Source organism: Perca flavescens, chromosome 11, assembly GCF_004354835.1.
Source record: "Perca flavescens isolate YP-PL-M2 chromosome 11, PFLA_1.0, whole genome shotgun sequence".
Lineage (NCBI taxonomy): Eukaryota > Metazoa > Chordata > Actinopteri > Perciformes > Percidae > Perca > Perca flavescens.
In genome coordinates, this window is record NC_041341.1 from 1,848,503 (window position 1) to 1,862,424 (window position 13,922).

The window sequence follows — 13,922 nt, forward strand, 5'->3', positions numbered from 1 at the left end:
TAAAAAAACAAATTAAATAATCACAAGCTTAAACTGTATCTGCTTGTGCATTTAGATTTGTGGGAGCACCTGTGGTGCGGAATTTACTAAAATGAGTTTTTTGGGGTTACCTCCAGGATTTACCTTGCCTACCATTGAGAAATTGCGGTAGTCCAGACCTTTATATTTATTCTGAGGTATATACATGAAAGATGTGAAAAAAGACATTTAGTTTATTTTTTCACATAGCAAATTACAGTATATATATATATATATATATATATATATATATATATATATATATATATATAAAGTGTAAACGAAGAATGTTGTCAATAACTGCAGCTTACAAAAGAGTGGTTCACTTGTGGTAATGGCTTTGGAGAAGGTTGCTAATCCAATGAACTTTTTCTCTAGCATCAATAGTTTGGACAGATACGTATGAAACGTACTTGCCCACACAATATTTCAGTATGTTAAATAAGGATAAATGTAGCTATAATATAAAATTAAGAAACAAGTTTGAAACAAGAGCTGAACCCAAATGCAGACAGAAACACAGAGCCAGAGTGGGATTTAACAGGTTTATTTAAAGTACTTAAGTACAGTCCAGGTTTCTAGAAAGGGTAAAAGCAAGTCCAGGTTTCCAGAGAGGCGAACAGGTCTGGGGAGGGGGGTTCTGAGCAAGAGTGGTTCTGTCAGAGTTATCCAGTGGACAGCTAGTGATGAGGTCCAATGGTGGTTGTCTGGTCCAGCAGATGGCAGGAGTGGAGCCGTAGCAGGAGTCAGGTTACCGATAGTAACTGAAAAACAAGAAAACACATCAGGATCAGGACCAGCAAAAACACAAATAGCAAACAGGTAGCAAGTTTGGTCAGGCACAAGACTAACTGTGGTCGTCTTGACTATGATCTGACACAGCGTTGAGGAATGACCGGGTATATGACGCAGAGGTTGATTGTGGTAGATGAGCTGCAGCTGGAACCTTGACTCCCGCACACCAGACTCCACTCCTGCAATTAGAGACAGACAGAGGGGAGGGGGAGAGGAGTGACAGAGAAGCTACCTAGGAGCAGCAGGCCTAACACAAAGTCTCTTATTTTTCTCAGGATCCCAAGAGATTTATTGACCTTATTGCAGACAAAACCAACCTGTTCTCTCCAGGAGAGTTTATCATCAATCAGAATACCTAGAAATCAAGTTGATGAAACTTTTTTATTTCTATATTATTAATATGGAGTTTATCTTTTTCACTGTCCATTTTTTTATTTCCAATCCCACCAATTGGTCTATAAGTTAAGAAAATAAATGCTGTTAAAATTTTCCATCTAAATATTTACAGTAATACCCCTAAAGAACCAAGCATAAATCTGTGAGACTTATGGATCATCCCCTCCCCCACAGTTAGGCCGAACCACGGATTAATTGCAAATTCCAACCATTGTGTACGTAGCCTGTTAATGACAAAAAAATATATGACAGGAACCAAAATACAATCCCTGTTACTGTCTTTATTTTTCCAGAATGAAATTAAAAGCCACTTTTTGCATGCAGTTTTCGCAAAATCAGACACTGTAAAAAACTAAGTTTAACAGAAAATTCACACATGTATGCACTCTTGCAATCAAGGCTGTTCATTTAAACATCTTGGAATTTTCAGAAGACAGAAAACCTGGTATTCATATAAATTTCAATACTGGTAATGAAGTTTAACTTTACTACAGAAACTAACTTGAAACTTTAGAAAAAAAATTTTGATTACATGATAAGATAAAAGCATTTTTAAAGATCAGCAGAAAAAATATGAAGCTAACAATGCTTTTCATTATGGTTACGTCAATTAGAAACAAATCCTTGAATTAAATGCCTTCCATGAATGAGAGAAATCCCAAATTTGCATTATTATTACATTGTTAAAAAAGTGAATGTATTAGTTTAAATTGTCTTCACTGAACAATCTCTTTAGGTGTTTATAAATTTCTTTCATTTTCAGTCCATATATGATTGGATTAAAGAGAGGATGATACAAAATCATTTGTAAAGACATTATTAAACGTACAGTTTTGGGAACATTTGTTTCTAGTCGAGCCAGAAGTACATCATATGTACTCAAACAGGAAAAGTTGATTAGAACCAACAGGTGGGGTAAACAGGTCTGTGCAGCTTTTCTCCTGACTTCTCTACTACTTCGATAGGTTATTATAAGTATCCTGGTGTATGTAAAAAGTATGAAAAGTACAGGAAGAGGTACAGAAATTACAAAAACAATCAAGCCATATATATTCACCACTGCTGAACTCACACAGTGAAGTTTCTGTACTGTGCTGTTGCAAATGATCCCTTTCAAGATAAAGTAACAGAGTTTGTCATTAGCACTCAGTAATACTCCCACTGAAATCTGACAAGCAGGTAGAATCCAAGCTAAAATCAGGAAAATATAAACAGTTTTTTTTCTCATAATAGTTGGATATTGCAGAGGTTTACATATAGACACATATCTGTCATAGGCCATGACTGACAACAGGAAGAATTCTGAAGAGCCTAGAGTGTAATATATAAACCACTGAAAAATACAGGCTGAATAAAATATGATCTGTTTTTCAGATAAAAAATCAATCAAAAGCTTTGGATAGATAGCAGTGCTGAAAAGAACAGAGTTGATTAACAAAGCTGCAATGAAAATGTACATAGGCTCATGGAGGGCTTTGTTAATCACTATGATGCACACAATAGTGGAATTACTACAAATTATTAGAATATATGCTGCAAACATGATCACAAAATAAAGATATCTGTATTTCTGCACCTCCACATGCCCATCAAAAGTTATATATGTTACATTTAATTCATTATCCATTATGATTGTCTAAAACAAAATGTTAATAAATTAAACAGGTATATTAGAAGTAGATAGATAGATAGATAGAGATACTTTATTCATCCAGAAGTAAATTAAGGTGTCAATGGCTCAAACACATCATATGTACACATAGGCACACAGACATATGACATCCACGCACACATACATACTACAAAAATACAAAGGAAGATATCAATAGTGTGCCCTTACAGTAAAGTTAGAAATAGTATCATATCACCTGAGATTCTCTTATTCAGTCATCAGTACCTGGCCTTGATACACACTGGTGTGGTCCGGCAAACACAGAAATTGGATCTGTGACCTGTTTGAGTTTGTGGGAAGTTTTATCAGACTGCTTCAACCTCCATGGATCTCATTAACCTGTCCAAAGGAAAACCTTCTTACATGTAAACAACTTTAAACTCCTGAGACCCTGAGACCTCTGACCTCATGGTTGTTGTTAGACTTTGTGTGCTCAGGTTATTTGACTCGCTCATATTTTTCTGCAACATTTAAAGGGGTGATAGAATGCAACACAGATGTTACCCTGTCAGAGTTGAATAACGACAGTTCGGTGGTTAATTAGGACATACATAGAAGCTCAAAATCCCATTGACACCCCTTTACTATGAAAATCTCATATTTTGAAACTGCTGCTGTAAACGGGCGAATTTCAACAAAGCTGGAAGTTGCGTGAGCATCCCAAGACCTGTACCTTTGTCACGCCCATGGGTGTATTAAGAGAACGGTCACACCCCAACATTTACATAGGCTACACAACTGACCTGAGATCAGGTAGTCTTCTGAATCTAGGTCGCGTAGATCTCTGCTATTCCATTAACAAATTCACATCTGAAACTTTTTTAAGTGAGAAATCAACTATGTAAAGCTAAAATATTTTGTATATTTACAAAAATGGATGGCTAATTGCAAATTTTGTCCGACTGTGTGTCGGAGTTCAGCGGCTCGTGCTGCCTGCTGTGAAGTAGATGGCGCTCCGTCACGACTGGCAGCCCACAGCACTCCATACCTGCGCAAAGTCACCATTTTTTGGGCTAATGGACTACCAAACGCCGCTGCTCTGACAGAGCTCCAGGGCCTGCAACTCCCCTCTTCCTGCTAGCTAAACGCCCGGTGTATGTGAGTGAGAGCGCGGTCAGCGAGCTTGTTACGCCAGCATTCTCTTACCACAGTTCCAGTTAATCTTTTAATGTGTGTAATTATAATGTGTTTAGTTATTTAAACAATACGATTGGGGAAATAAACTGCTTGTCCGCGAGTCTCATTGATAGAGCCTCCTCTTAGAATTCCTCTGAAATTCACAAATATTCATTAACTTGAAATCGGACACCATTGTTAGCTTTATAAGACGTTTAGGTAGATGTTGTATAAGGGGCGTGACGAAATTAAAACTGTAAATATACTTGAATTATGCCGAAAATGAAGCTAACTATCCGTGATTTGTAGCTACACATAGCTAGGATTCAAGGGACAGTCGCAGCTAACGAAACCCCTAATGTTTTTTTTTTAAGATTTGTTTTTATTAACAGAAGTTCTTACAAGATGTTAATGGTGTGTAGGAAGGATCTACAGTTTGATACACTGAAGGCTGTATTTTACAAAAGGAATACACACAAATGTATGAACTTACAGACACACCGTACAAGGGTGATGATTTTCAATTTTTGAACATCAGAAGAGAAAACAAGAAAAAAGTAAAAAGCTAAGTAAATAAAGTCAATACAAAACAAAAACAACAAAACCCCTAATCTTCACAAAAATTCATTAACTTGAAATCGGACACCATTGTTAGCTTTATAAGACCTTTAGGTAGATGTTGTATAAGTGGCGTGATGAAATTCAAACTGTAAATATACTGGAATTATGCCGAAAATGAAGCTAATTATCCGTGATTTGTAGCTACACATAGCTAGGATAGAAGGGACAGTCGCAGCTAACTAAACCCCTAATCTTCACAAATATTCATTAATTTGAAATCGGATACCGTTGTTAGGTTTATAAGACCTTTAGGTAGATGTTGTATAAGTGGCGTGATGAAATTCAAACTGTAAATATAGCTACTCTAGTTATGCCAGCAGCTGACAGCCAGCCAAGATTAACTGGAACTGTGGTAAGAGATTGCTGGTGTAACAAGCTCGCTGACCGCGCTCTCACTCTCACACACGGGCCATTTAGCTAGCAGGAAGAGGGGAGTTGCAGGCCCTGGAGCTCTGTCAGGGCAGCGGCGTTTGGTAGTCCATTAGCCCAAAAAACGGTGACTTTGCGCGGGTATGGAGTGCTGTGGGCTGCCAGCCGTGACTGAGCTCCATCTACCTCACAGCAGGCCGGGGTCTGTGAAGGAAGGCAGGCCGGGCGGCGAGGCAGCAACACAGGCAGCACCGGCCGCTGAACTCCGACACAGTCTTACCAAATTTGCAATTGGCCATCAATTTTCGTAAAACGGCCCATATTTGTAGCCTCGTGAGACCGTCCTGATCTGGCGAGCTCCAGTTTTCCACTCGCAGATCAGTCTGGCATCTTGAGGCAGAGAAAATTTGGAGCCGTTAGCCAAACGACCGGGCCAATCAGCGTTGGTTTTGAGGTGGGTTAGGTGGTGATAGACAGATGTTTATCCAATCAGCTAACCAGGATTTTCAGACAGCGGTAGCCCTAATTCTGTTAGCCGCTCGCTAATGCTTTTTTTCTCTTGGATCCTTCTTTTGGAATATGGTCCGGGAACCTGAAATGGTGTCTTTTATTCCTAAATTCTCGTTACACAAACGGCAAATATCCTTTACCGACATGTTGCTTGCATGCTGAGCTAACGAGCTATGCTTTGCCTGCAGCAGCAGGGGCGGGCTTGTGGTTGTATTTTCATACGCTTTGTGGATCTGATTGGTTGATTTGGCCCGTCTATCACCAACATAGGTGATAAACAGATGGTTCATCCAATCAGCTAACCAGTATTTCCGCCCCTTCCCAAAAGTTCTTCAACGGAAAGTTCCCAGATGGATATGCCGAGCAAATGTGAAGCAATATAATATATAATCTATATAATCATTCTATCACCCTTTTAAATAGAAAATCCCGACAAAATTAAACTGTATTTGCGTGTGCATTTAGTTTTGTTGGAGCTAAATTTTCCATCCCCAAATGTGTTTCTTCGGGGTTACCTCCATGACCGTGCCTACCATGAGGAGTAGGCACGGAGGAGTGGTGAAATAATTGTCTTGATATCACACAGCACATAAAATTCTTGTTCTGATGTGTTTGTTTTGCATGCTTAATTGTTCCTGTATTCTTGTTTGACTTCATACAAATCAAACAATGGCATTTCACAATTCTATTATGTTTACATTCTTGTCTTATCATAGTCATAATTCATATTTAATAATAAGCTATTGCACTGTTCAATCCCTGCACTGTTCACTTTTGCACTACCACCACTGCACACACTCTACCATAGCACATTATTATGGTCATTGCATCACATGGTCAGTCCATAACAGGCCTTTGTAATCACTTCAAAAATTGTTAACTCTTTACAGTTCTATGAGTAATTTTTTGTAATTATTATTTATGTGAGATATATGTGTGTATGTGTGTTTGTTGTGTTATGGTTGTCTAATCTACTGGATGCCTAAAAATTCCCTCGGGATGAATAAAGTATCTATCTCTACATTTACAACAGAGATAAAATGTTTGTTTGGTAATTACGACAGAAAGTATAGGCTCAATTTAACATCAACACAAACTTCATTTATAATGTACATGCTTGATGGTAGCTTTCTTTCTCAAAGAACAAGAATTTTAAGGGGACAATGAAAATGTTTAAATTTATGTCTATTTCTTTAATAAAAGGGTGTGAGGAGACATTTACAAGCAAAGCAATTTAATTTGTTTTAATACAAAAAGTATTGTAGTTTTTTAAGTATTTCTGCCTTAAACTGTATTTCTTCATCAATTGTATAATTGTTTTACCATTAAACTAATTTAAACTTCATGTGTCCCGATCCGGACCTATTCTCATGTTGGCACACCTATCTCCACAGCGCTGTCGAGCAGTGGTGCTCAAATTTCATGTCAGCCCCCCTAAAAATTATAATTAAAAATTATACGTCTCAGCCCCCCTAAAAATTCTAATAATAAAAATATTATTTCAAGTTAGAGTTCGTGAACTTGTCGCCAATGCTATGCACCTGTAACCCAGTCAAGGAAAGTTTGATTTTCTATTTATTTCTTGTTTACACATCATTATCATTTCATTTGATTCTGGTAGTCCATAAAGGGACTTTTTCATATGTTCAATGTTTTGCATTTATCCCTAAAGGTCTGATCCTAGAATCACCCGTGCTGTGGAGTAAGGTCTTAAAACATTCAATGGTCAATTTTGTTTTTGAATATGGAAAATTCAAAGTCCAATGCCAAGGAGAGCATCTGCTGAAGAGTAAAGACATTCAAACCAACTGGATGGCAAGCCCAGCTACAAAACCTTGTACTGGGGACCATACCAATTGAAGTCCCTTCCTCGCTTCCCGTTGTGGTAGGATGGACATGGGGTCCACATTTTGACCTTTTTTTGGAGCTTTTGGGTGCACAACTTATTATTTTGTTTTATATTGGGCAAACTATATTGAGTCAAGAGGCCAGTGTCTCAAATGTTGTTATTTTCTCAAGTGCTTCATACACCTGATCATTCATATGTGTACTTCTGTTATAGCCTCGCTACTGAAATTTAGATCTCAGGCTCCTGTCTTTCCGTTTCTTCTGACAATGGTCAAAATTCCCTTCTTCATTGAACAGTCTGTTTTCATGTTTTATTTTGTGTTTAATTTTTTAGAAGGTACAGAATATAATATAACAAACTCACAAAGCCTAAGCAATCAAAGTTTAACAACATCTATGAATTCAGACCTCCAGAGGTTGATCAAGTTGTTTACATGGTAGCAGCTTTTTTCACTGGAGGGTTTAATGAGATCCATGGAGGTTGAAACAATCTGATAAAAAATTTCCAAGAAGTCAAGCAGGTTCAGGTTCCTGTCTCTTTCAGTGGTTTATCTATTACACTCTAGGTGTTTCAGAATTCTTTCTGTTGTCAGTCATGGCCTATGACAGATATGTGTCTATATGTAAACCTCTGCAATATCCAACTATCGTGAGTAAAACAACTGTTAATATATTCCTGATTTTAGCTTGGCTTCTGCCTGCTTGTCATGTTTCAGTGGTAATATTACTGAGTGCTAATAGAAAACTGTGTAACTTTATCTTGAAAGGAATAATTTGCAACAGCACAGTTCAGAAACTTCACTGTGTGAGTTCAGCAGTGCTGAATATATATGGCTTCATCGGTTTTGTATGTGATTCACCTTTGTCTTTACTTTTCATACTTTTTACATACACCAGAATATTTATAATAACCTATCAAAGTAGTAGAGAAGTCAGGAGAAAAGCTGCACAGACCGGTTTACCCCACATGTTGGTTCTGATTAATTTTTCCTGTTTGAGTGGATATGATGTACTTCTTCCTCGACTGGAAACTGATTTCCCCAAAACTGTACGTTTAATAATGTTTTTACAAGTTATTTTGTATCATCCTCTCTTCAATCCAATCATATATGGTCTGAAAATGAAAGAAATCTATAAACACCTGAAGGTATTGTACTGCAAAATTGGCCATTATATTAAATACTGATAGGAAATATACAGTCAGTGTTTTGTATAATAATAATTCTTGTTGTGAGATAGTATTTCTGTGATCCTTGGAAGGTATTTAATGTGTTGATTTGTTTCTTTAACATAATGCACAGAACTACTCCAGCAACAATAGGTGAACGTGTCAGCATTTTAAATAAACATCCTTGAAAGCAAGAGCAAGTGCTCCAAACTGTTATTTGATCCTCTGAGAGGCAAATAGGATATGCCAGAAAAAAACGAAATCTAAGGTTTGAATTAATGGTAATTATTAAATTTTCACACAACTCACTGTTTACAACAAGGCAATTACACATGCAAGACAAATACACTTCTCAAAACTGATAACCAACATAGATAATAACCTTAACTCTATTTGTAATCCTGCTTGTGGTGTTTCCTCACTGTAAAATGATAATATTTATGATAGCGTTTCCTCAGCTCCTGTTTTTATTTTTAAGAAAATCAGATCAGAATCAGAAGATTATATTGTACAAAAATGAACGGAATTTTAAGCAGCAGTTCACCCAGTAAACATACATCTGAATCTAAAAAGACAAGAAATAAATAGTAAAAAATACAATCATAAAATAGAAAAGAAATGCTGTTATTGACTGTTTTGTAGTTATGCTATCGCTTTCTCTAAAGCACTTTGTTACATTTTATATGTATGAAAAGTGCTTTTCAAATAAAGTCTGATTGATTGATTATTCATTAACTAATTGATGTGAATATACATAAGCACCTGCCAGGGTGATATTTAAAAAGACAGGTGAGTCCATATTCTAATCACAGTTTAAACTTTAAGCAAACATAACAATCTGACGATATCAGAGTAACTTAGACTTTTTTCCGCAAAGATCAGTTCTCATACCATTGATGGACTTAATATTCCCAATTTTAAATTATAATTCTTCTAAGCACAGGCAAAAATATTCGTAATAATATTACTCCAACAAGCACCGCCATTATGGTGGATGGGTTTGTGAGTCCCCGAGTTAGTTAGTAGTTGGTAGGGTCTCCCAAGGCAAATTGATCCCTGGTAGGAACATTGGATCCAGCTGAGGGGCCAGACTCCTTCTTCACAGACAAAATTCAGAAAATTAGACAAATAGTCAGTGCTTCCATATCAAGTACAGGATATGTGTTGTCACAGTGTGCACGCAAAACAAATTCCAACATGACACAATTTCATACAATCAACCTTAAAATTCTGGAGGACATTATACAACATCTGAAAACCTCCTCCTGTTGCCTTGATATTCTACCAACGGGTGTTTTCAAAAATGTTTCGAATTGTTTGGCTTCTGATCTTCTACAGATTGTAAACACGTCTCTGCTCTCAGGTATCTTCCCACAGGCCCTGAAAACTGCAGTCATCAAGCCACTCCTAAAAAAGAACAATCTAGACACGACACTCAGGTTTTTGACCACACCATAGCACTGAGACAGCTCTTGTTAAAGTCTTTAATGACATCCACTTAAACACAGACAGTGACAAAATTTCAGTCTTAGTATTACTTGATCTCAGTGCTGCATTTGATACGGTAGACCATGACATATTGCTTGACCGATTGGAAAACTGGGTTGGTCTTTCAGGCTCAGTACTAAAGTGGTTTGAATCATATTTAAAGAATAGGGACTACTTTGTGTCTATAGGTAATTATACATCTGAGCATACAAATATGACGTGTGGAGTTCCCCAAGGCTCAGTTCTGGGGCCTCTTCTGTTCAACATCTACATGCTTCCACTGGCTCAGATTATGGAAAACAACAAAATAAGTTACCATAGTTATGCGGATGACACACAAATTTACATAACCTTATCGCCAGGGAACTATAGCCCAATACAACAATTAAATATGTGCATTCAACAGATTAATGATTGGATGTGCCAGAACTTTCTTAAATTAAATGAAGAAAAAACGGAGGTGGTTGTTTTTGGAGCAAAAGAGGAACGATTGAAAGTCAGCGCTCAGCTTCAAACGACAATGTTAAAAACAACAGACAAAGCAAGAAATCTTGGTGTAGTCATGGACTAAGACCTAAATTTTAAAAGCCACATTAACATAATTAAAAAATCAGCCTATTATCACCTTAAAAATATATCAAGGGTTAAAGGGCTTATGTCTCAGCAGGATCTGGAAAAACTTGTCCATGCTTTTATCTTCAGTAGACTTGACTACTGTAACGGGGTCTTTACAGGTCTCCCTAAAAAATCAATCAGACAGCTGCAGCTGATTCAAAACGCTGCTGCTCGAGTCCTCACTAAAACCAAGAAAGTGGATCACATCACTCCAGTACTGAAGTCTCTACACTGGCTTCCAGTGCCTCAAAGAATTGATTTCAAAAAACGGTTTAGGGCCAAAATACATTTCTGATCTGCTACTACATTATGACCCAACCAGACCTCTCAGGTCATCTGGGACAGGTCTACTTGTTGTCCCCAGAGTCAGAACTAAACAGGGGGAAGCAGTGCTCAGTTTTTATGCTCCACATATCTGGAACAAACTCCCAGAAAACTGTAGGTCCGCTGCAACTCTCAGTTCTTTTAAATCCAGGCTGAAGACATATCTTTTTAATGTTGCCTTTCTTTAAATAACCTATTTTTAATTGCTCTTTCTTTAAAATTCTTATACTGCACTGTACATTTTATTCTTGTCTTTTAATGATCTTAAATTGTTGTTAATTGTTTTAATGCTTTGAAATTGTTTTTAATTGTTTTCTAACTGTTTTTAATGTTTCATGTTTCATGTAAAGCACTTTGAATTGCCTTGTTGCTGAAATATGCTATACAAATAAAGCTGCCTTGCCTTGCCTTGGATCGGATAGGATCTAAATCTGGACCCCGCCTCCTTTTCCTGGAATGAAGATTCCTAGGGAGGTTGGGCAGTGTGATACCCCAATCATTGAGAACACCCTCCAAACTCCTTTAAAAAAAATGGGAACCACCACCTGGGTCTGCCACTCCACACGTACTGTCATCAACCTTGATGCGACACTAAAGAAAGCCTAACAATGACCAAACCTGCCGCCTTGCCATTGAGGAGATTTCTTACTACCTCAGAGACCTGTGCCAGGGATATGGGTTAGACTTCCTGTGTCTTTGAACTCTGCCTCCTCCCACCCACAGATGACCAGTTGGTAGCAATGATGGGTTCTTCAAACTGCTCTTTGCACCACTCAACAACATCACCAGTCAGGGTCAGACGTTCTCTTCCCCTTGCTAGACACATCCTGAGCCAAGCCCTGCTTTCCCTTCCTATGGGCTTATGGTTTACTAGAACTTCCTTGAGGCCAACCGTAGGTCCTTCAAAGACACCAAAATTCCACTTCTCTTGCGCCCTGGTACCTGTTTGCTGCTTTAGGGAGCCCCTGGGTCAACCAAACCCGCTTTAATTTACTATCTTGGTCCACCACCACCACCACCTTAGGTTTCCGCCATGACAGGCACCAACAACCTTCATACCACAACTGCTCCAAGTTGCCACCACAATGGAGGTTTTGAACATAGCCCAATTGAATTCCACTTCCCCAACCCTTGGGGATTCATGAAAATTTATCGAAGTGGGACCTAAAGACAACATAGACAGGCGCATTAGCTAGATGTTTTCAATTCACTCTCGCTATACATTTAGGTGTACCATAGTCTCGCATTGCCAGACATATCCTCAGTGCTGTGGAGTAAAGTCTGGCTACACCACATATACCTTCTAGAATAGGGGAAACACCTCTGGGTTGTTTGCATTTTTTTAAACCAATAACTATCTTCTTGGGCGATGCTAAGTTTCGTACACAGTGATGGTGCCTCAGCAAAATAGTCTCAGGAAGGAACTTTGGTGGAACATTTGCACGCCGCAAAAGAAAAGGCCACATAAAGTAATACATTAAAGGGGTGATAGAATGATTATATAGGGTATTTCACACTGTTCCTTATGGTCTCCTAATGGGGTATGTAACATTGGTTGGGCTGAAAATGACCTGGTTGATATTTTATTGGCCCTTATGCATCCCTGTGCGCGCTGATTGGTTTAGCAAATCGCCATACACACACATTAGAGACGCACGCTGATTGGTTGAGCGAATCCCCAATACACACACATTAGAGACGCGACAGAATCTCATATTCCAGACACTGCAATGTTTCCTTACCAAATTCACTTCTGAGACTTTTTTATGCGAGAAATCAACTATATAAAGCTCAAATATGGGCCGTTTTATAATACAGTAATGTGAGCTATAGCAATTTAATTTAATTTATTATACAGGAAAATTTAAAAGCAACAATTAAGTTACAATATAAACAGGCCTGACTCAGTTTAAAAACTGGTTTCCACCAGGTTCCTGTTCTGCAGCAACATAAAATGTTGAACACAATTTCGGCACATGGGGACAAAAACATTTATACAGGACATTATCATGGACTAGACAGATACAAACAAACATTAAATACGGACAAACAAGACTATAACAATACATTAACAATCAATGTCTGCAAGTGTGACTATCAAGAAGAAAGAGTTTGAATGACTATTTAAAATGCACAATCCAAATTTTCTTCAATACTTAAAATTTGCATCTCATAGTTTGCTAGCTCGAAGGCTAGCTTGAAGGCTGGTGTTTTCCGTAGAGATGGGATTTTGAGAACGACAAAACAGAGAGAGCAGAAGCACAGGTGCTAGCGCCAGTTGTGGGGCTTTATCCCGGACAAGTGCTTCCGTTTATCTGGACTAGGATTACTTTGTCTGTCCAGTAGACTCCCAGAGTGTCCAAGCCATGTAAGCAGATCTAATGATGATTTTTTTTACGAGGAGCAGACAAATATGGCAGACTTACAAAGCCTGAGAAAAGAAGTTCAACAACAATTATGAGTTCAGGGTTCTCCCCATGCTTGACACAGCTGTGCCAAGTCATGCTTTCCTTCCTGAGTCATTTAACCGTTTTCCAGAACTTCTGAAGGTCTTTCTCTGAAGCCTTCTCAAATTCCTCTCTTCTGGCCAAATCGTAACTGTTTGCTGCTTCAGGGGACACCTGGACCAACCAAAGCCACATAGGGAACAGAAAAATACAACAGACTCACAAAACCTGAGCAAACAAAGTCTAACAACAACTATGAGTTCAGGCCTCCAGAGTTTGATCAAGTCGTCTACATGTTAAAAGCTTTCCCTTTGAGAGTTTAATGGGATCCATGGAGGTTGAAGTAGTTTGATAAAAACTTCCCACAGACGCAAGCAGATCTCATATCCAATGTCTGTTATTGCCGGACCACACCAGTGCGTATCAAGATCAGGTATTGATGAATGAAAAAAACTATTTGTGGTTGTATTAGACTTGTAATAATGTTACTGTTTTATTGATTAACATATTATACAATATTATAATACATTTCTTA

General features: G+C 38.0%; 1 protein-coding gene across 1 annotated transcript; it reads right to left on the minus strand.

Moving 5' to 3' along the window:
* Positions 1–1,909: 1,909 nt before the first annotated feature.
* On the minus strand, positions 1,910–2,836 carry LOC114564243 (olfactory receptor 2K2-like). The gene has a single exon (XM_028591487.1). The coding sequence runs from the start codon at positions 2,834–2,836 to the stop codon at positions 1,910–1,912; it is 927 nt and encodes a 308-aa protein (XP_028447288.1).
* Positions 2,837–13,922: the final 11,086 nt, after the last annotated feature.

What these genes read in the sequence shown, in the direction of transcription:
- LOC114564243 (XM_028591487.1), bottom strand. Translation starts at nt 2,836, where the DNA reads ATGGATAATGAATTAAATGTAACATATATAACTTTTGATGGGCATGTG.